Here is a 23,877-nt window from a genome sequence, read left to right as displayed (position 1 = left end):
TGTTGTGCGTGCGAAGTCACATGATGCGTACCGTCCCCTTCTTAGTCAGAAGCTGCCACACGTGATAGTGTCTCCAGAGAAGTTGCTTTGCTTAAAATCCTGCCTTGACCACATGGCTACCTCCAATCTTAGACTTATTTGAATCTGTGTGTGTGTTTAAGGCTGGCAGATGCAAACTGTGCACTGGAGCACAGCAACTGTGCATGCATGGATGCCACACTCCTCTGAAGGCAAGTTTCCCATGAGCAGCAAAACAGAGAAGCTCGCAGCCTTCAATTTTGGGACCCAGCAGAAGGTTCTACTCATTTCCAGGCACAACTAGCAGAAAGCTTCCTACCTCTGCCATAGATCTCAATCCCAGAGTGAAAGACTCCAATGCCCAACGTAGAAGTGTATTCATTTATCCAGTACTAGAGAAAAGGGGGGGGGGAGAGATTTGAAAGTATTAATGACACAAACATTGCTTGGACAGTTTTATATTTATGCATCATTTTACATAGCTATTGCATCTCACTTCATCCTGAAGGCTCTGGATAGGTAGCAAAACATTTAGCATAGAAAAGCAAGCCTGTAAAATATGTCTCATAGGGTGAGGGAATCAGATGTAAAATTGCACGAAACCCAACAAATATAATAATAATAGCTCAAGCACAGCTTAACCTCAGCCCACGTATATTTACCAGTAGGAGAATATGTTCAAGTGCTGCTAGAACGATCACCCCCCTGGCTTTGAATGCTTTGAAACATTTTTGCATCACGGCTGACTCTGACCCGCAGAACTGAGTCAGAACACGAGGAGCTGTGGAATGTGTCAAAGCAACCCCAGAAGTGGTCTTCCCACTTGGTAGATGCATCACAGGGGAAGCTCATGCTAGCAAAAGGAGGTGAGTCCACAGAAAATCTTCAGCTGTCAACCCAAGATAGAACAGGCTTGAATGGGGATTTCCCCAAAATTTTGGAAACCAGTATTATCAAGCAGTTTTCATAACTACAACGAGAGTGGGAAAAGACAGAGAATACCCCCATTGGCTGAAATAGCCAATAATGCTCAAAGACAGCTGAACGCTGAAAGTTTCAGGACAGACAAAAGGAAGTATTTTTTCACACCGCTCGTTGTTACACTGTGGAAATTGCTTTCACAAGAGGACGTGATGGCCAGCAACTTGGATGTCTTCAAAACAGGATTAGATAAATTCTGGGAAGATAAGGCTATCCACCCTGATTATTACATTCTACCTCCACTGTCAGAGGTAATATGGTTCTGAATACCAGTTGCCGGAAAAGGCAGTGCTCTCCAGAGGCACCTTGTTTGCCACTACAAAAGCACAATGCTGAACTAGAAAGGCCATTGGCTTGATGTAGCATGGCTCTTACTCTGTTGGGAGACCCCAAAAGGGGAGATTGGAGGCCAGTGGAAAGTACTGGCTAAGCTTTCTTTCCAAGTGGGAGAGAAGCATCAACATGACAAAAGGTGTTGATAGCCCATCTGAGAGAAGTTGCCATGGTGATGGGGTGGGGTTCAAAGTGACAGGAAAAGAGCAAGGTGTGCTAGGAAGAACAGAGATTAAAAAAAAAAACTGGGATCCATCTTGGGCAGGCTGGTTGGGAGAGATGCCTTTGACTCCAGTGCTGCACTGCTGTGGGGAACAGGTCCTGTGTAATATGACCATGCTCTGTGAGCTAGACTCCCCACACGCGGAATGAAGGTGTAAATAGGTGAATAAACCACATTTCTTAAAGCTACGACAGTCTCCACCACATCTTCAATCCTCCAAAGGAGCACAGATGTTGGAATAGTACCTGGAACTCCCTCGAGTTTTTCTATTGCTTGGCAGGGGGTAGCACCCACTATTGTAACATTATGTCATGTTATGACATCACAGTTTAACTTCCCTGTTACTGCTTAAGAAAAAATCTGCATCTTTGGGGAAGGGTATTTCCCCCTAAGGTCCACAAACTTGAGGGTTTAAAAAAATAATAAAAAATTCTTAGGATACAGAGTTCAAATTCTGCCTTTATGTACTTGAGCCACAGAACCCACAATGCCATAGTGATGATGAACTAACTGGTCAGCAACTCTCTCTTTCTCTTCTCTCAGCTAAGTTGCTTTCCACAAGTCCCTCTGCTTCATTCTCTTCCGTGGTATTTTTCTGCCATCTGGCCTTTATAGACCCACCTGTCTCTGGGTGGCCCTGATATGTAGTAGTATCAACTAGTGTGCTCCTAGTGGATATACTTAATCCACTTTCCTTGCCTCCTCCCTTGAATTATTGATGATTCTGCCAGTCCTATTAGCTCCCTAAGTATCTGGAGATGCATTTTGAATGAACACTCAAGTTCCATATAAAATCAGAGTTGCCTTATTATTCAAGAGAGGAATCCCAACGGTGACTGGAAGGAGGGAGGCTCAACCCAAATAGCATCAGCTCCTAATTCCAAAGTGCCTTGCCAGCAATTTTCTTCTGCTTTACAAGCCCGCTCCCCTGCCAGAAAGCCCCTTAATGTTCCTTGGACTCCAGCTAGAAAACTAATGCTCCCATTGTAGGGAAAAGCCTCGCATCAGATCTGAGCCTCTGTGGCCCCCAACCCATCTGCCATATCTCCCACTATGCTTCTAATCCCAATATGCCCCTTATTAAGCAGGCATTTTCCAATCTGAGCAGTGCAGAGCCCTGTGCATATGAAAGCAAAGGAAGGGAGCTAAGATGTCAGAGAATCATAGAATTGAAGAACTAGGGTCATCTAGTTCAATCCCATGCAATGCATGGAACCATGTGTGCACACGCGCGCACACACTCTTTCCCAGAGCATTCACACTGCAGTCATTCAGGTCTATGTCTGTCAAGAAAGCAGAAACAGCAGAAACACACACAGAGAGAGAAAGAGAGAAAGAGAGAAAGAGAGAAAGAGAGAGAGAGAGAGAGACAGACAGACAGACAGACAGACAGAGAGACATCTTCATTTCAGTGGGCTCTGGCTAGGTGAAAGGGACAGAATCATTATAGTGCAATTTCCAGCTAAAGTGGAAATAAGCTGGGTCAGCATTGATTCGTAACAGCAGGGATGAGGGACCTTTTCAGCTTGAGGACTGCATTCCCCTCACAGGCATACATGAAGGGGCTGCATGCCAGTAGTGGCCAAATCCAGAGGCAAAAGTACACAGAGCAACAGATACAACTTTTCCTTTTTGGACAGCAGCCTGCATTCCAGCCCAACACAGCAGAGGTTTCCACACACACTCCCGACACACTCCTTTCCATCTAGGCAAGCAAGAGGTGTCATCGCAGTTCAAGATCACATCCCAGCCAGGCCAAAGCACTCAAGGACAAGGCCTAGAGAGAAGAGGTGTGGCCATTTAGAGAGGGCTGGAGGGGCCACCCCCACTTTAAAAAGTGTGCAGCACTGGCCAACCAAGGTGATCCCATCCAGAGCTTTTTTTCAGCCAGGGCTCGCCAGAACGCAGCTCCAGCACCTCTCAGGTAGGCACTATTGCCATTCTAAGAGAACGAGGGAGGTGTTCGTGGTGAGTTCTGGCAGCTCTTTTTTTAGAATAATAGCACTGATCTCATCCCTCTTCCCTCCAAGCACCAAAGATCTGTAGCGACCTGTTTTGGCCAGAGTTGGATCATAAGAGGTATAGTATGGCAATATCCACTTGGAAAATACTGTAGTCTGAGTAGGGCATATGGCTCTATACATTGACCCCAAGGCTATGTACATGTTAGTGGCTTTAAAAGTAGCAAGGTTAAGCAAACAGACACTCCAATGTTTCAAGCCACATTTGCATGTTGCTGCCACAAACCAGTGAGAGGGCAGGGATGTCTTCACCTCATGTACACCTGATGTTTGATTTCCTTGCCCCTGCAACCCATGAAGCTGTCATCTGCTCATGCACTGTCATCTGCACATGTGCAATGGGTGTCTCAAATGTACACCTCAGGCTTTAACTGCAAAGTGAATGTGGCTTCAGTTTTGCTTTTGGAGTGAAGCCAGTTTGAAGCGGAATGCATCAAATAGCAGCATTTCTCAAGAAACTACACAATAGCTCTGCATTGTGGGTGATATCATGTGTTACGGTAAAGGGACCCCTGGCCGTTAGGTCCAGTCGCAGATGACTCTGGGGTTGCGGCGCTCATCTCGCTTTACTGGCCGAGGGAGCCAGCGTACAGCTCATGTGGCCAGCATGACTAAGCCACTTCTGGCAAACCAGAGCAGTGCATGGAAATGCCGTTTACCTTCCTGCTGGAGTGTTACCTATTTATCTACTTGCACTGCATGCTTTTGAACTGCTAGGTGGGCAGGAGCAGGGACCGAGCAATGGAGGCTCACCCCATCGCAGGAATTCGAACCGCCGACCTTCCGATCGACAAGTCCTAGGCTCTGTGGTTTAACCCACAGCGCCACCCGCGTCCCCAATATCATGTGTACACAGATTCAAAAGCCAGCAGTGGATGTGCACTGGAGCCAGAATAACGGGTAATGTGTAAAAACAAACTAAGTTTTCTGATAAACGGCCTATAAATTACTCAGCTTTCTATACTGTATATCATCAATGAAACTTGTAGCAGAGAACGTCCTAAGAAAAGGAAAAGGAAAATAACTGATTCTTTAACACACATATACCATTGAAATGTACATCCCAGAACTAATTTGGGAGTAATTCTTGTTGATTTCAGCAGAACTTGTGTCAGAAAGTAGCTATGCTTACTATATCAGCCTTAATCTTCCTTTGTGGCTTTATCTCACTTCCAGATTACAGATCTACAAATACTGTGAGATAATAATCAAACATCAATTTCTCACAAAGGATTAGAGCTTGTCTGAGGGTAAGCTTGCTCACAAGACAAGTGGGAATTTACCCCAGCATAACAATACAGACTTTGAATCAGTGTCTCCACATATTTCATGGACATATAGCAGTATAATGCCTAACTATACCATTTATTTGCTTGTTTGGCTAATTCTTTCCCATCAGTTTGGCTCCACTGAGCCCTCTGGGAACCTAATTAAATAATATAGAATCACATCATGGACCATGATGATGATGAAAGAATTTGTCCTCTGCCTCTCTGCGTCACCAGGAGTCCTCATGGCAGCTAACAATGATACAAACTTAACACAATAAAACACAAGCACAGGGAAGCATCAGCGCAAAACTCCAATCTCTTTTTTAAAATCGAAAATTTATTTGTGTGCATGTGGATGTACCACAGTCTCTAAGCGGTGAGAAACCTCACAGCATTATCACTACAACAGGTATTATTCCAACCCTTTTAGGTTTCTAGGTTACCCACCTTCCAAAGTCATAGCTTTGGTTCCAACACAGAGAGCTAGTCAGTGTATTCCATGCTAGCCCCAATCTGCTGTTCTCCTGGCCTTAAGATGATGTGGCCTCTGGCCAGACAAAGGAAAGAAAGCTGGCCTCATCCTTTTGGTAGCATTGCTGGCTTAGTTGTTGCTAAGGCAACAGACCTGCTCTTGACCAACTCCTTAGACATGTTGAAGGGGGCCATTAACAAAGAAACTGGTTTGATCACTTCAGCAGTTCCCTCTACTACAGAACCCCATCATACAGCTATAAAACCACATGCTAGGAGAGAATCCAAAGATGACATCCAAACCAACCCACCCCCCCAATCTAATAGCACTGTTCTTCCCCTTGAAGAGGCCTGCCCCAGTCCTACAAAGAAGCAACAGAATCACAACTTTCCTTGTAAAGTAATAGCAGCAGCGCCTGGCACAAAAAGCATGTGTGATCAAAAGCACATAGTCATAGCATGGTTATCTCATTAACCGTGCCAGCTGGCTGAAGAAAGCTGGAATCCAATAATGTCTGGGTGGTCCACACGTTCTCCACCTTTGCAGCATGAGAACCATAAAGGCATTTAAAGGGTTTTTATTTTTATTTTGGCCTAAAAATGATTGTATCACAGCATCTTCTAATGCCTGGCACAAACCAGCACTCATTTAATATTTATTTTATTATTAAATTTGTATTTAATCATTTGCAGATCTCAGACAATGACAAACTGGAGATAAATGTGCCTCAGCTACTCTGAGCGTGCAGGTCTCTGCCACCTTCCAAATGTATTTTATTTTATTTTGATTGTTGAAAACAATCATTTTGCATTTTGCTTGACCTACCTTTTCATTTTTAAAAAGTGAGCTCTCAAAAGTGAGATGCATACACACACACACAAACAAACTTAACCACAAAATAATGCTCTCATCATTAAGCGAGAGGGAATGGTGTTGCTTGTTTGTAGGATGAACCAAGGACATTTGGGGGGGGGATCAGGACCCCCAGCCTGAGCAGTGATGAGCAGCGACAGCACAGGTCCCAGGGTCACAGCTTAAGGAAGGGCACTGCCCTTAGGGGGAAGCAAATGAGGCTTGTTGTGTCTCCCTCAAAAGCATGAGATTCCCTTTGAAGTTCAGCAAGGAAGCTAAAAGCAAAGCAGATGAATCAAAGCATCCACTTTGTCCTCCCTTCACCTTCATCTCCAGAGAGCTGCAGGAGGAGTTCAGGGGTGTGCATGACTAAACTGTGCAAACAACTCATGGCTCTTAGGAACAACCCCCGGTATATTTGTAAGGGCAGCTGCTCTGTCACTGTATATACAACCACACAGTTGCTTAGTGAGCTGGAAAAAGCATGGACTCCTTTTTAGAAACCCACAGACACATGGCTGCTCCGACAGCCCAAGGAAGTGGAAGAGCAAAGTGGCAGCACAATTAAATAGAGGGACCTGCTCTCTTCGTAACACTTTCTCAGGTCAGGTGACTGTCAGAAGGAGGTAATGGCAGAGCCTGGAATCCTGCACAGAATTTGGACTCCTCCTGTGGGTCTCTCAACTTCCATGTTTTGATTGGTGCATGTGGCTAGCCCTCATGGTTTCAAAGCAGAAGCAACAAGTTCCACCCAACATTGGGGGGGGGGGGCTCATCGCATGCGCGTGATGTCATAAGTGGTAGGTGCTTGTGATGTCACAAGTGAGACACACGTGTGACATCACAGGCATTGAGAAACCCAACAAGGCCCACCGCCAGGAGGCCAGCAAGGCCCTCAAGATTGGAGAGGGGCCCATCCCCACATACTTTTTGGGGGGCTGCCCATACATATGGGTTGCCCATACAACCCAACTCGATTTTGTGATTCTTTCTCCTGAAGGCTCAGCATTTCTTAATGCAAAGCAGCCTTAGAAGTTGTGATCCAGAGCTTGCAACAGCAGGGTGGGATGTGGGTGAAGAATGAAGAAACAGGGGCTGCTTAACCCTTCCCCCTCCAATTATTTCCCATACTTGAAATTATTCTCCAAGCTGCTTTCTCACCTGTGGGATGGAAAATTCATGTACTTAGGGAGTGTGATCTAACATAAGAGAGTTTAGGTTGTTGCACAAGTGGTTGTATAAACAATAGTGCAAGTGGTAGCATGCAAAGCTTAACTGTCATCACCACAATGATGGCAGTTACACCAGAGGTTTCACACCATCTTTTGCAAGTGCAGTGCACCTATTGGATTCAGCTGTTACTAAGAAGAGGGCTCCCCTTTGCAGAATGCCACTTGTATGGGTGAGCTGCCACAATTTCATATCGCCCAGTGTATTTCCCCCCGCAGGTAGAAAAGTTCTGCTGAGAGTGATTTTTAAGAGGAAAAAATGCCAGGGGTGAAAGAGTTAAGCAATCCCTCCCCCCCCTCACTCTTTTCACTCTCAAGCACACTCCCCAAGGTTGCTTTGCATTTGGAAAGAAAATATATGGGGGGGGGGGTTGAGAGAGAATCACACAGCTGAGGATTGTGTGTAGTTTCAGCCTCAGCCCTGGCTGCAATTTAGCAATGCTGAACAGCTTGGAAATGAGCAACACCGAACATGTGGGAAACATTCCATCAGATCTTTCAAAACCACACACGGAACGTTTGAAAGCAAGGGTACAGCTGGAGCCCAATAAAATGGTTTGGGGGCATTGTGTTTCTGGTTTTTGATTCAGCCAAGCCAACGAAGGAAGTAAATGCTGCAAATAGGATATGGGTTTAGATTTGGATTCCAAATACATCTATGAGTTCCCATTTCAGTATGTTGGCTCCACACTAGCAGCTAAGGCTCAGAGTCCAGGAGCATCGCTATTATTTTGTTAAGGGCCAATACACTTAACATTTTCCATCTGCGTTATACTTCAACAGGCTAGGAGCCAAGGCTAACTTGAGTGTTACTGGCAGCTGGCACTCTGTTTGCTTTCCAAAGATGCATTGTTGGACTGAATTAGTCAGCCTCTGAACAGTCACATCGTGCCTGGATGTACTCTCTGTGCTGATCATGAGAGCCGTGTTCTTGGGGTCTTGTACAGAGGGAGAAATCCCGAGTCTCCATAGGGAGGTGCATAAGCCATCTCTGCAAGGGGGGCACATGCATCTTCCCAGGGCAGACATGCATGATTTGCCCCACCCTACAAGATGTCTAGGAAAAAGTTCTCACGAAGCTAGAACAGCTAGAGGGAGCGCTGCGCAGCACTCCCTCTAGCTATTCTGGCTTTTGGATAGCCCCTGCAAAGCCTCCGTAGGGCAGCGGGATGAAGGCTCCCCGCTGCCCTGAGGAGGCTTCTTGCGGCTCTTGTGGGAAGTGGGGGGAAGGGACAGAGCGTGTGGCTCTGTCCCTTCCTCCACCTCCCAGAAAAGCCCCCAAGAACTGTGCTCCCTTTAAAGAGTGCACGGTTCTTGCGGGAGATGGGGGAAGGGACAGAGGGCAGCCTCTTCCAGGCAGGGGGAGCCTTCATCCCGCTGCCCAGGAGAGGCTTCAGCGCCTATCCCAGAAGCCAGAACAGCAAGAGGCTACCCCAGAAGCCAGATCCCTCTTGCTGTTCTGGCTTCTGGGATTTAGATATTTTTTTTTTCATGTTTCCTCTCCCCCAAACTAGGTGCGTCCTGTCGTCTGGTGCATCCTATAGAGCGAAAAATACGGTAGATAGATAGATGATAGATGATATATAGATGATGATAGATTGATAGATGATAGATAATATATGATAGATAGATGATAGATAGATAGATAGATAGATGATAGATAGATAGAGATAGATGATAGATGATAGATGATAGATGATAGATGATAGATGATAGATAGATAGATATTCACATGTTTATCCTGTATTTTATTGATGTATTATCTTGTAATTCATAAACTGTCCTGGAAGCTCTGCTGAAGAATGCCATTGCTTTCCATCTATAATCTGAAAGGGCTGACCTGAAATTCCTCCCTAAAATTATTGATTGGCTACCTGGCAATACTATGTGATGACAAAGCATTACCACGATGCCAGTTAGAGTGACAGCAGTGCTTTCTGCCCTCACTCTCAGATGTGTTGAAAGGAAAAAATAGTGGAAGGTAGCTGCAGAGATTTTGGGAAGCACCATCATTCCCATAATCTTGAAACAGGTGTTGGCAGTGGGAAATGGTAACCTAGTTGTATATGGAGGGATATTTGCTCCCTTCCCACCTGAGCCCCCAAATTGGGGGCATATTTTTGTAAAAGAGCTTTCAGCACAGCCCAGGTTTGGTGTGGTACAGTCCAGGATCATGTTTATTTTTTATTATTTGCTGCTTATGCAGAATACTTTTCATTTTGTGTTGAGAAAAGTGTTGAAGGAAGGTTTTGACCCAATCCTGTATTATGGACAAAAATGTTTGTTTAAAACATTTGTACACCAACTTTCATAAAAAATTGATTCCAGTGTTTATGTAAGAGAACATGTTTGAAGAAGGCAGATGTAGCTGCAAACACATAGCTACATAATTCATGTGAAACATGGGAAAATCCATTCATGATATCAAGGTTGAAAAGGAGCCAAAATCATTATTAGAGCCAGAGCCATATCGATTGAAGGAGTCGGCTTCAGGCATGGAAACAGGAGGTCGGGGTGGGAAAGAGGTGAAGTACGGTCTCGACATTAACTTCTTGGGTTGTATTGATCCTGATGTGAAAAATGAGATCATGGCAAAGGGGAAAGGAGCTACAATATTTTCAAAAAGACAACAGTGAAATTGTCTAGCAGTTGTCTCTCGCCACCCCTCACCCAACACTAATACTTACTTGAGCCTAAGGCGAATTGTAAACAAGTGAAACCTGCTACAAAATCCTGCTGCGTGGAGTTCTCAAGTTTAAAGTTACAGCCAGCCATGTCCTCTTTTGGAATATTCCATTCCATTGTGCTCCCTGCTTTTTCCCATACCTTCCCCCAAAAGGCCCTCAATATTATATGGCCACTGAGCATCCTCATTCCCCACTAGGCTATTTGGGGGGGGGGTCACCCCCACCTGTTCCGATTCCATCAGTCACACACACCCCCAAGTTGATGGAATTTGCATTTTAAAAATCCTGCACATCTGATTCAAAGAGTCTTGGTGTAATTTGGCCCTCACCTACAGTATAAGACAAATGGTGAGAGAGATTTCGCTATTGTTGCCTCTCTCCCACCACTTCTGTGACTGATAACATTCACCAGCACTACTTCACTTTAGAAATGTGATAGACAACATTTCACAGTTGCAAATCAATCTAATGGCACATGTTGGGCTTGGTGTTGTTGTTTTTTTAAAAAAAAATCGAGTGGGAGTCAAGTCACTATTGCAACAGGAAAAAAAAGTGAGACCAAATCAAATTATTAAAGATTATCTATTTTTTCATTGTTGGGAGATTCTGCAATTATCCAGGGAATGCAAAACAGGCTGAAAATGAACATAAAACCATATTCTGTGGCCCAGTTTTTTTCGGATCTCCCCAACTACTCCAAGTAAACCTTGTGCCATATTCTCTGGTGGCAGCAATAGTGGGAAGCTATTGACAAAAGGCAGCTGTTTCTTTCTCGCAATGAGAACTATTTGCTAAAGGAGGCAATTGGCACTTAAAAATTGCCATGTTACTGTGGGGAAATTTCATGGCTAAGTGCTGCACATGGAGGGATTATCACAGCAGTGAGATGGCCGGCGAGAGGAGAGATCAGCCAGAAAACACTTTGTTGAATAGAGCATATTGTGGCACAAATCATAGTTTGCAGAGGGACGATACAAGAACATAAATGCTGTCCAAAAAGTATTGTAACACCTTGCGCCATTGATGTTCTGAATAGCAGAGCTATTCATGATGTGATAGAATACGGGTTGGCATTAAACCTGCTAGTGGATGCATATCCTAAGTCCTCTGTGTTTGAGTAACATGTGAAGAGGGAAAATTTGCTAAAAAGTGCCTCTGGGCTGCTCATTTAGCCCAACCCCTAACCAGTGGCGTAGCGTGGGTTGTCAGCACCCGGGGCAAGGCAAGTAATTTGCGCCCCCTAACCTGCACGCCTGGCACCCCCCCTCCACAGTGGGTGGTGACCCGGCGGCTCAGATCGGATTCGCACAGCCAGCACTGCAGTGAGAGAGAGTGAGTGAGCCAGGTAGGGGCAGAGAGCTGCGAGTGCGAGCGCCCCCCCCCATATGTTGCGCCCGGTGCGGCCGGCCCCCCCTGCACCCCCCTCACTACGCCACTGCCCCTAACTTATAATAAAACAAATACTAATAATATTTCTATTCTGTTCATCTGACTGGGTGGCTCAGCCACTTTGGGCAGCTTTCAACAAATTAAAATGGATGATTAAATGGGCACAAGATGTTGGACATAATATTATGTTTGCTGACTGGGAACAGTTATGGACCACAGGTATGAAGTTTACGGCATGTAATGCCTTAAGAGAGAATATTATGAAAATGATATACAGGTGGTACATGACCCCAGTCAAGCTTGCAAAAATCTATCATTTGCCCGATAACAAATGTTGGAAATGTAAAGAAATGGAAGGTACATTCTTTCACCTTTGGTGGACGTGCCCAAAGATTAAGGCTTTCTGGGAAATGATATATAATGAATTGAAAAAGGCATTTAAATATACCTTCCTGAAGAAACTAGAGGCCTTTCTCCTGGGCATTGTCGACCAATTGGTGCCAAAGAAGGACAGAACTTTTTTTATGTATGCTACAACAGCAGCAAGAATACTCATTGCAAAGTATTGGAAGACACAAGATTTACCCACTCTGGAAGAATGGTGAGACCAAATCAAATTATTAAAGATTATCTATTTTTTCATTGTTGGGAGATTCTGCAATTATCCAGGGAAGTGAGGGAACATCGACTACATGGAATTGGCAGAAATGACTGGCAGAATCCAAGACCAGGGAGAAGAGTTGGTGAAAGAAGACTGGAAGAAATTTAAAGACTATTTACAGAAATACTGTAAAATTAATGAATGTTAGAAGGATGTTGGATAGAAACTAAGGGGTTTCCAGCTGTAATGCTTTAGGAGATACGAAAAAAAGGTTTACAAATGGGCAAAAGCTTAATGGTAAGGATTTGCTGAACTAACAAATTGAAGTGGAATACAAAGAAGGGAGGTATGAGGAGGTCTGGGGAAATAAGCGTAAGGAAGATATGTTATGGAAAATTATCTGTTTTTTAACTGTTTTTATGTTGTCTTTTGTATTTTGTTTCTTTTTATTTTTTATTTTCATTGTTATATTTTAAAAACTTTAATAAATATCTTTTGGAAAAAAACAACAAATTAAAATGTGTAGGCAACCTAAGGCCCAGGGGCCAGATGCGGCCCAATCACCTTCTCAATCCAGCTCACAGACGGTCCAGGAATCAGCATGTTTTTACATGAGTAGAATGTGTCCTTTTATTTAAAATGCATCTCTGGGTTATTTGTGGGGCATAGGAATTCATTCATTTCCCCCCCCAAAAAATAGTCCGGCCCACCACATGGTCTGAGGGACGGTGAACCGGCCCATGGCTGAAAAAGGTTGCTGACCCCTGAATTAAAACATCAAACACAGTAAAACACAGCTCCTCCTGCCCCCATCATTGTCACTGTCACATTGAGAGCAATTATTTGCCGCAGAGAGCCATCTTTCTCCTTGTGAGGAGGCTCCTCAAATGATTTAGAATCCTGGTTTACCAGGGTTCATCTTTTCAGCCAGCCCATTGTAACTGAGCCCACTTTTTGAACTTCCCACATCACAGACCCAGGGGACAATCTCAACATGTGGCAAAAACTCAGAACTAGTTTACCAGGTGGGGAGAGCTCCTGGGGTCACTAAGGCAACACGGAGAAAATTTCATGATAGAGCTAATTCCGCGCAGGTCTTCCTCCCAAGGCTTCCATTTCTGTGCTAGAATAGGCGCATAAGAAGGTGCTGTTTGGGGGGGGGGCAGGGGTGTCAAAGCTCTGTGGAGCAGCACATCCTTTGCACACAAAAGGTTCAGTCACCTGTCTTTTCAGGCAAAGACAACTTGGAGAACCATGGCCACTCAGCCCCGGCAATCCTGGCTACATGGATCAATGGTCTGACTTCAATTCCCTTGGACATTTTTATTTAAATAAGTTTTTAACATTTATATTTAAATGCTTTATCACAGAGCATGTTTTCAAATAAAGGTAAAGGCTAAAGGGACCCCTGACCATTAGGTCTAGTTGTGACCGACTCTGGGGTTGCAGCGCTCATCTCGCTTTATTGGCTGAGGGAGCCGATGTTTGCCCGCAGACAGTTTTTCTAGGTCATGTGGCCAGCATGACTAAGCCGCTTCTGGCAAAACCAGAGCAGCGCACAGAAACGCCGTTTACCTTCCCGCCGGAGCGGTACCTATTTATCTACTTGCACTATGACGTGCTTTCGAACTGCTAGGTTGGCAGGAGCCGGAACAGAGCAACAGGAGCTCACCCCGTCGCAGAGATTCAAACCGCCGACCTTCTGGTCAGCAAGTCCTAGGCTCTGTGGTTTGACCCACAGCGCCATGTGTAGATACTAATGTATCTCCAGACAGCAATGTGCTCTACAAAGGGCTGCCCTTGAAGCTGCAGGTAGTGCAAAATTCGGCAGCTCAACTGCTCTCAGCAGGGGAATCTTACCATCATACAGTGGTGCCTCGCAAGACGAAATTAATCCGTTCCGCGAGTCTCTTCGTCTTGCGGTTTTTTCGTCTTGCGAAGCACGGCTATTACGGCTTAGTGGCTATTAACGGCTTAGAGGCTTAGCGGCTATTAACGGCTTAGCGGCTTTAAGAAAAAGGAAACAAACTCGCAAGAACTCGCAAGACGTTTCGTCTTGTGAAGCAAGCCTATAGGGAAATTCGTCTTGCGAAGCGACTCAAAAAACGCAAAACCCTTTCGTCTAGCGAGTTTTTCGTCTTGCGAGTTTTTCGTCTTGCGGGGTACCACTGTATTAGGCCAGGTGAAGGAATTGCACTGGCTGCCAATTGGCTACTGGGTTAGCTTCAAGGTTAGAACCAGGATACCTAAAATTTCATCTCTTCCCCTGCATGCCCAACCAATCCCAGCATTCTGCAGGAGAGGGCATCTTGCAGATACCATCCTACCAGGAGGTCTACTCCACACAATGTCAAAATCAAACACAGAGTGTAGCAGCACGTACCCTTTGGAACCTCCTGCCACTGCATATTAGACACATGCATTCTCTATTGCCTTTTTGGTGCCTGCGAAAGTAGCCTTTCAAGAAGCCTTCTAAAATATTTACCCCAGTTGGTCTTTGAATTGAATTGAGTGTGTGTGTGTGTGTGTTGTACTTGCTTTAAACTGTTTTTATATTTATAATTTTTCAAAAATTGTTTTTACATATGCAATTCATTTTAAGAGTTTTTTTGAGATGCAACTCTTTTATATCTGTTATTCTAAAATTGCTTTAGGATGCCTCATGGTAAGCCATTCAAAATAATGCTTTATCTCAATGTGCACACTTGTAAATATATTTTATTCTGAAATATGTATTTGTAGTGCATTTTGGTATCTTTGAGCTGAGAAGTGTATCACAAAATTCAGAGAACTGCAAAAACCAGGAGCTGCAGATCAAGATGGTTTGCATCGGAATTAACAGATACTGAATTCCTCAAGCGTCACTATTAGACTTGGCACAGATGATGCACAAAGAGTCCGTTGATGGACTTTTTTACAATGGGGAGAGGGCACCAATTGGCACACTGAGACCCTGCTCACTTGGATTTGCATCCAAGTTGCATGGGCCATTAAACGCCATGTTGTATAGCTAGGGAGAACCCACACTTAGCAGTCACTGTAGGTCTCTGGTCCTGATCCAGTAAGTGCTACGCCTTAGGAAACCTGTTTCCATGCACAGCCATGCTTTGCTGGATCAGATGAGAAAATGGGGTAGGGGGTGGAATTAGGGGTAAAGCCTTCTCTTTGATCGTCTCCCTTCTTCTTCTTCTTCTTCTGGAGTGGCATATAATAGAGCAAAAGGCAGGAAAAAATTATGCAAAACACATTCTCCCCTGCCCCTCACCAGCCCAGGTCTACACTCATACGGTATAAATATATAACTCTCTTCAAAGTCTCCCACTGTGACATGCAATTACTTTGCAACATATTCTTCTACACGCACTGCTTAAGTATGCATTTCCAGGATCTTTAAAGCCATTACCAGCGAGGGAAGAATGCATATGGAAATGTAAAAAAATAAAAATACAATTGCATACACTCAATACTTTTTTGTTCCCCTCTGTCTCCACCCATTTTTGCCTGCAGGAATTTATAAAGGAATTGATTTAATGTCTCAATTATTCCTAGTGAATTCTCACTCATAGTCTTGTCTCATTTAAGTAGAAAGCAAAGTGTAGAGTCATATCTGCTCTGTTCCCAGTGGCATGGTTTACAATTTAAATGAACGGTCTTTATCAGGTAACATGGAGTGTAACCCTAAGCAAATTTCTTTGTACTTACTGATCAAATGTGTCCAACAAGAATTAACTAATAAATGCAAATATTTAGAGAAGACATCAAGCATGACCCCAAAATGATGACCTATGTAAATCCCTAAGGGAACATAAGCCTGGATCTCACATGCTTGCTCATCACTTGATGACCACAGCATCAAGCCATCAAGACTGTGTTAACTAATAGTAAAGGTAAAGGTACCCCTGCCCGAACGGGCCAGTCTTGACAGACTCTGGGGTTTGTGCGCTCATCTCACTCTATAGGCCGGGAGCCAGCACTGTTCGGAGACACTTCCGGGTCACGTGGCCAGCGTGACGAAGCTGCTCTGGCGAGCCAGCGCAGCACACGGAAACGCCGTTTACCTTCCCGCCGGTAAGCGGTCCCTATTTATCTACTTGCACCCGGGGGTGCTTTCGAACTGCTAGGTTGGCAGGCGCTGGGACCGAGCAGCGGGAGCGCACCCCGCCGCGGGGATTCGAACCGCCGACCTTTCGATCGGCAAGCCCTAGGCGCTGAGGCTTTTACCCACAGCGCCACCCACGTCCCTACAATGTTAACTAATAATCATGTGTAAAAAAAGATATCACCTCATCTGTGACACAATGCTTTGTAATAGATTCATTTCACACATTAAGAACATAAGAAGAGCTCTGCTAGATCTGGCCAATGGCCCATAATAGTCAAGCATCGTGGTCTCACAGTGGCCAACCAGAAGCCTATGGGAAGCCCACAATCAGCAGTGGCAAACTCTGGGGTTTAAAATTTCATTGGCACCATGTGCAATGCCAAAATTGGTCAGGCATAGCCAGTGGTCAAGCACAGTGGCAGCTGAAGTCTGGGTCACAGTCTGAAGTCCCCTTCACTGTTTTAAAGCCAGTGGCCTTACTGGCTGCATCTTGTGGCAGCAAAGACCATAACTTAATGATGCATAAGGTATGTAAAACAGGGGCAGTGCTCTTTTCCTCTTTCCAGAGGCACCCAAGGGTTGAAAGAATGCTGTTGCATAATGTGCTGAAGGACAGAAGTATTTTCTGCATGTAAAAATAGCTGCACAATTTACATTAATTTTCCTAAGGGAGCAAATCCACTGACCACTCACATGTGGACACTTCTGTCCTCGTCAGAGAATTAGTGAACCATGCTAATTTTGCAAGGCACACCGTTTATTGATGCATTTTTATAATTTCATTTATATATTAATCTTAATTTCTTTCTTTCTTTTTGAGTAACAGACTGGTTTACAGGCAATAACATAGAATACACAACCACAACAACTAATAAGAACAATATTATTAAATCTTTAAAAAATAATTTTTAAAAAACAGCTTATAAACTCCAGATTCATTCCATTTGCCTCTGGATCAGCAGTGGATACCTTTTTGGTTGTGGTTTGCTCTTATTAGACACATGGACCTCTGGTGTTGGCATTTCCCTGATTGTTGTCCTTCCTTTTTTTGCACCCTTGACACTACAGCATCTTAATTTTCACAACCAAGTTAAAAAGTGAGAAAAAAATGGAAGTATGAGACTTGGGTGGCACTTCTCACTGTCTAGGAAGAGTATTTCCACACTTCCACTTGGGGTAGAAGTTTAAGGCCCCTCTCAGCAGACTGGGGGTGAGGTCAAATACAGCAGACCTGGCTTGCCACCATTTGGACCATAGAAAAGCTGCCTTACATGGAGTCAAACCACTCATCCATCTAGCTCAAGACTGTCTACACTGCATGGCAGCGTTTCAGACAGGCATCTCTCCTGCTTCTACCTGGGCAGGTGCAAGACTGAACCTGAGACCTTCTGCATGCAAAGCAGTTGCCCTACCACTCTGGCCCTTCCCCATGGAAGAAGAAGAAGAAGAAGAAGAAGAAGAAGAAGAAGAAGAAGAAGAAGAAGAAGAGTAGTAGTAGTAGTAGTAGTAGTAGTTTGGATTTGATATCCCGCTTTATCACTACCCGAAGGAGTCTCAAAACCCTAACATTCTCCTTTCCCTTCCTCCCCCACAACAAACACTCTGTGAGGTGAGTGGGGCTGAGAGACTTCAGAGAAGTGTGACTGGCCCAAGGTCACCCAGCAGCTGCATGTGGAGGAGTGGAGACACAAACCCGGTTCACCAGATTACGAGACTACCGCTCTTAACCACTACACCACATTGGCTCTCAAGCAATGACCCTATCAAGAGCACCCATCTCACCCTTAGACCACTAACCACAGACTCTCTAAAAGGATCTAGCTGCACCCATGGAGAGAGAAGTGAAGAGCTCTATTTAATATTATTGTTTACTGGGCCCCGTCAGGTGGCCCTCATTTCAGCCAGGGCTCCCTCCAGCCCCTGCTCCTTATGGAGCAGTGCTGTTAGAAGTTTTCTTGGGTCACAAAAGTATGTCATGTTTTCAAATCATAGAGTCCTTTGTACAGGTCAGTGGCCTTCGGTGTGAGACATTACTGTTGTAGGCAATATGGGGTTGAAGGGAAAGAGCAGTGGGGAGGAAAAGGAGGGAGGGAAGGCCGTAAATTTTCATCCTTTTACATGGTGCGTGAGCAGAGCTTTTGTGTCAAGGTCAGGTAAATAGGTATCTTATGGGCCACTGTGGATCCTTTCTGGCCAGCCTTCGTCCCTCACCTCCCCCTGCCAGATTTCCAAGCCCCCCACCCCACTGAGCTTTGTAGAGAAAGGATCTGTCTGTTAAAATCCCCTTCCGAAGGCAATTAGGAGCTGCCACTCAGGCTGTCCCCTCTGAAGCCCTCCAGCCGCCCTCGGGGGCGAGGAAGGGGACAGCGGGAGAGGCAGCTGTGCCCCTGGCCTCCAGGCTTTATGCTTGATTCCCCTTTGTTCCAGCTCCCTCGAAAAGAGGTTCCCTTTTATTCTCAGGGGACCGGCTTTGCTAGGAACTGGCCCACGCACCTGTTCTCGGCCTTTGTCTCTGTCAAGTATTTAGCCGCCGCGGAGAGCGATTCCCCGAGGCGCAGAGCTGCCGCCGCCGCCGCCTTTGTGACAAGGGAAATGTGATTGCAGAGAACTCTCTGCATCTAACCTGCCGTTTTCTAAATGGGGTGGTTTTTTGAGGGTGGGGGCAAACTCACTTTTTCTGTTCTATAGCCCAGCAGCTCCCAACAGAAAGCGAAGGGCAAGGCACAATGTCTGCGGGTCTTCGGCAAGGGTTTCATGCAGGACAGAGCTTTCAAGAGATGTCATTAAATATGTCCTTTCTCTGTAGCTGGGCCTTTCCCTGCCTGAAAGTGGCAGGCAGATTTCTGACTTGTCAGGTTGATTTTGATTTGCCCACTCCACCACAACCTCAACAGCTCCCAGCCAGAGCTAGGTGCTAAAGTCAGAACGAAAAGCACATTCTGAATTTGTTTCCCTAAGACAACTGAAGAGAGCTCACAAACCACTCCCAAGTCTTTCCCACACCAAACATTTAAAGCACATGGCAACCCTCAAAGAATTCTGGGAACTGTAGCTTCCCCTCGCCAATCTACAATTCCCATCACCCTCAGAAAATGACAGTTCCCAGGATCCTTTTGGGGGGAGCTGCATGCTTTGTGCATGCTTTACATGTGCTTGTGATGGCCTGGGATTCGGACTCAGAGGCTGAACCTGAGGAATCCCAGCCTGCACAGGAGTCCCCACCTCCAGAACCAGCTGAGCAGGGGCCTGAGCCTGAAGGGTCCTCACCTGTGCTGGATCCTCAGGTGCAGGCACCAGCTGAGTCTGCTCTGGCTCCTGAGGTGATGGAGGACCCATTGCCTGCAGGTGCTCCACTCTCAGCCCCGTCAGGGGAGGCTGAGGTGGCCTCTGGGTCCGGTAACCCTCCAGCCTCTCCTGAGCTGCAGAGGTTCAGGGCAGAGAGGCAGAAGGAACTAAGTTCCTGCATGAGGAGTGTCACCTCCAGGCCAGGAGAGGTGAGTCACCTGTGGACCGGGGCCGCCCTATGCCTCAGGGCAGATAAAAGCCAGTCAGCCCCAGTCCCAGGTTGTGGGAGCAACATTGTTGCTAGCCTGTTCCTGCACCCTGTCCTGCTCTTCTGCCAGAGTTCCTGACCCCACCTTGGACCCAGCTACAGCTTTGACGGACAGCCTCCATACCGCACCATCGATCTCAGACTTGATTCAGACCTCACCTCTCTGTTAGCCCCCGGGACTAGCACAGTGCTTTGAAATGATTGTGTGGTGTGGATGCTACTAAGCACTCTTGATTTCAACTGCCTAATTTAGATGTTTTGTTTTTGCAGGTGGAGAAATGGTATAGGATACCTAAATGCTGTGTAAAGAAATTGTCTCCCCTTAGTTTGCAGCTGGGCAGCTTGTTGCTGAGAGAAACTTCATTGTCCTTTTTATTGTCCTCTTCACTCTTCTCTTTTCTCCTCCTTCCTTCCTCTGTTCCACCTGCTTCCGCCTGTCTCATGCCTCCATTCCAGCCAGCTCCAATCTGCCTTTGGCTGAGGCCAATTTGTTGTTTTGTGCAGACTGGGCTGCTCATAGAACAGCCAAGATTTTGGTTCTGCCTGCCAGGCCAACCGTACAAGGCTGTCGTGAAGTCTACAAAGATAATGTATGTCGAGTGTGTGAACCAACCAATGCCCTGTGAGGAAATAATTTATAGTTTGTATAATGAAACTTTGACGGCACTGATTTGGCGTCTGCTTACCAGCCTCCGAGATTCTGTAATTAGATGGATTAAAAGGACTGTCATTCAGAGAGCTCCTTGCTGGTGACCAAAGATAATATCAGTTTGTTGTTAATTTAAAATTTACCCATTCCACAGGCTCAAATAGGCTCACACCTTCAAAATATTATGCACCTAGGTACACACGTACTGGATATCATATCCCCCTTCTGATACTCTCTGGAAACACACTGACATACTGTGTTGTGCATAGAAGATGGGATAAACTTGGAAACTTGAGTACATTGGTTTTTAGCTACTGAAAAACACCAAAGATATTATAACCTTGACAGGTGGTAGCAGGGTGGAAGGAAGGACTGGGCCTGTTGACTGTGTGGGTGGTAAAAATAATAATCCTCCTCCTCCAAGTGAATTGAAAAAGCAAATCCAGGAGAGGATTTAGATTTTTCTCCAACAGACAAGGAACAAATGCAAGCAAATGCCTTTCTGCACACTATGTCTAATGGGGCAATAGTGCAAAACCTTGCAATGGAATGTATGGTGGTTGGAATTAATATACAACCTTCTTGTATATTATTGTTATTAATAGAATAACCTTCTTGTTAGGTCAGACATGTGGTCTGTCTATCTTAGAAGTACATCAAAAAAGGAAATGGCTACAGTCGTGGGTGCATTAACAAATTTCTCCATTCCTTGCTATTTACTGCTCCAGTCCTCACCCATCTTTTCCTCCACAAGTCTCATTTCTGAAGCAAGATTCATAAATTAAGCACCTGCATGTTTATGTTTAAGCACCTGGAAAGTAGCTTGTAGCCAACAGCAGTGGTTTCCTACTGGGAAATCCAAACTGCTACAGAATACTTCTTTGGATATTTTTAAGCAGAGGTTGGATGGCCACCTGTTATTGGTGCTTCAGGGTTCCTTTCAACTCTGCTATTCTACGAGTCCATGAGCTACTTGGGAACTTCTGGGTCAGCACCATCGGTGAATGGCAGAGTTCCTCCGCTCGGAGGAACGGGCTCCGTGGAAACTGTATCTTCCCAATTTTGGAACAAGATGGAGATAGATTGAAATTGCAGAGTTTTGCAAAACTAAAAAACAAAGTGTGTGATTGGCTTCATTATTATCAGATAATGGAGGCATACAATTTGGACAAAAAAAATCGGCTTCCAGGTGGAAAAATCAAAATTGGAAACAGAATTGTTAGAACCCAAAACTAAGACTTTGTCAAAGATGTATAACTTGCTGTTGAAATGGAATACTCAGGATGAAACGGTGAAATCTGCAATGATCAAATGGGCACAAGACATTGGACATAACATAATGATGGCTGACTGGGAACAGTTATGGAACACAGGTATGAAGTTTACGGCATGTAATGCCTTAAGAGAGAATATTATGAAAATGATATACAGGTGGTACATAACCCCAGTCAAGCTTGCAAAAATCTATCATTTGCCCGATAATAAATGTTGGAAATGTAAAGAAACTGAAGGTACATTCTTTCACCTTTGGTGGACGTGCCCAAGGATTAAGGCTTTCTGGGAAATGATATATAATGAACTGAAAAGGGTATTTAAATATACCAGAGGCCTTTCTCCTGGGCATAGTCGGCCAATCGGTGTTAAAGAAGGACAGTATTTTCTTTATGTATGCTACAACAGCAGCAAGAATACTCATCGCAAAGTATTGGAAGACACAAGATCTACCCACTTTGGAAGAATGGCAGATGAAAGTGATGGACTACATGGAATTGGCGGAAATGATTGGTAGAATCTGAGACCAGGGAGAAGAGTCGGTGGAAGAAGATTGGAAGAAATTTAAAGATTATTTACAGAAATATTGCAAAATTAATAAATGTTAGAATGATGTTTGATTGAAGTTAAGTGGTTTCTAGCTGTAATGATATAAAAGAGTATGGAAAATTGGATTTCTAAATAGGTAAAAATTTAATGTTACAATATATTAAGATTAAAGATCGGGATAATAAGGAGGGAAAGAAATTGCTGAATTAATTAATTAATTGAACTGGAACACAAAAAAGGGAGGTATGAGGAGGTCAGGGAAACAAGGATATGAATGTAAGATATGGAAAGATTGATTTTTTTATTTTATTTTTTTCCTTTTTTCTGTAAGTGTACTTACTTTTTTATTCTGTATCTTTCTTGTATTTTTATTTTTGTCTTTTACCTTTGTATTTTTTGTTTTTATGTAATTCCTCTTTCTGAAACTTTAATAAATATTTTATATATATATAAAAAAGAAACTGGGTCTTCCCGCCGCGGCGAAGGTGGGGACCCGCTAGAAATCCCAGGCGGAGGAAGCCTGGGAACGTGGGGTTCGGCAGGGCACCAGGAGCGCCCCCCCTACTCGCAGGGAATCCCATTTAGGGGCCCCGGAGCGAAGTGGAGTGAGAAGCGCAGTGCTGCGAACTGACTGCTACTTTTACGGAGTGAAGCCGCACAGCCGTTGCCAGAGAGCGCTGACTTTTTCCTGTGGACAATTGGATTGAAAACAAGTACCCGTGAGTAGAAACGGAAAATTGGATCAAGAAATTTCTTAATTTGGTAACGAAGCGGGAAGGTTCAAAACAGGAAGTCTGCCTTCCGCTTTTTGTATACTAAAGCAAAAACTTTGTAAGCTAAAGCCTGGAAAGCTGTCAAAAAAGTCTAAATTTCCTTCATTTAGAATTACTGAAACCCCCTTGGAAGCAGGAGAAAAGGGGGGGGACTTTGTTCAACCCTAGCAGGAGAGGGAGTGAAGAAGGATAAGTTTCCACCGTCTCTAACCTGGGAACGGGGTGTCAGAGACAGAAATTGTTGGAGAGGTTCATTGACTGTCAATGGAATATTTTGACAGATAGCTAAAGAAGAGAAACAAGCTGATTCCAATGTTGCCTTTTGCATTTTAAAGAAACAAAATATCTGAAAAATATCTGAAAAACGAAAGTAATTTTCCTTTGTTGGACTTGCCTAAAAAAAATGGATACAAATAGAAATTGCCTCCTCTAGAGGGAGCTTGTCAAATTGTTGCTGCAGTACATTTGAGGGCTCAACAGATGTGAGATTAAGACCGTGGGAACAGGCTTTTCTGACCTTGACTAAAGATGAGTTGGAAAGAAGAATGGGTGCTTGCCTTATGCAAGACAAGTGCCCTGCTGGAACAGATGCATGAGAAGATGGACTTGATGAATGAGAAAATGGATTTGACTGTTGCAGTTAATAACTGTGGGAAAATAGGGAATATTGATACAGAAATTATCCAGGGACCAACTCATGAATCTGTACTGACTGGGCAAGTGCAGAAGATAATGGAGGAGGATGTGGTTGCACCCCAAATAATACAAATGGAGAGTCCTACAGGAGTATGAGCTGTTGTCATTGAAGATTGAAGTTGGAGTGGGCCAGGGGGCGTCTGGAGTTGAGGAGGTTCCCAACGTTGGAGAGACCTTGGAATATGCTTTTAAATACTTTTTGGACT

General features: G+C 44.7%; 1 protein-coding gene across 1 annotated transcript in view; it reads right to left on the bottom strand.

The window, feature by feature from the left end:
- The window catches only part of LOC309534743 (deubiquitinase DESI2-like), a 49,088-nt gene that overhangs the window by 10,368 nt on the left and 14,843 nt on the right, over positions 1-23,877 (bottom strand). The window contains exon 2 of the mRNA XM_082227060.1: positions 338-410. Within this exon, the coding sequence (XP_082083186.1) occupies positions 338-410 (73 nt within the window). The remainder of the gene's footprint in view (positions 1-337; positions 411-23,877) is intronic.

The sequence above is a fragment of the Podarcis vaucheri genome, assembly GCF_965113315.1.
Source record: "Podarcis vaucheri genome assembly, chromosome: 1".
Classification (NCBI taxonomy): Eukaryota; Metazoa; Chordata; class Lepidosauria; order Squamata; family Lacertidae; genus Podarcis; species Podarcis vaucheri.
This window is presented reverse-complemented; position numbering and strand designations above follow the sequence as displayed.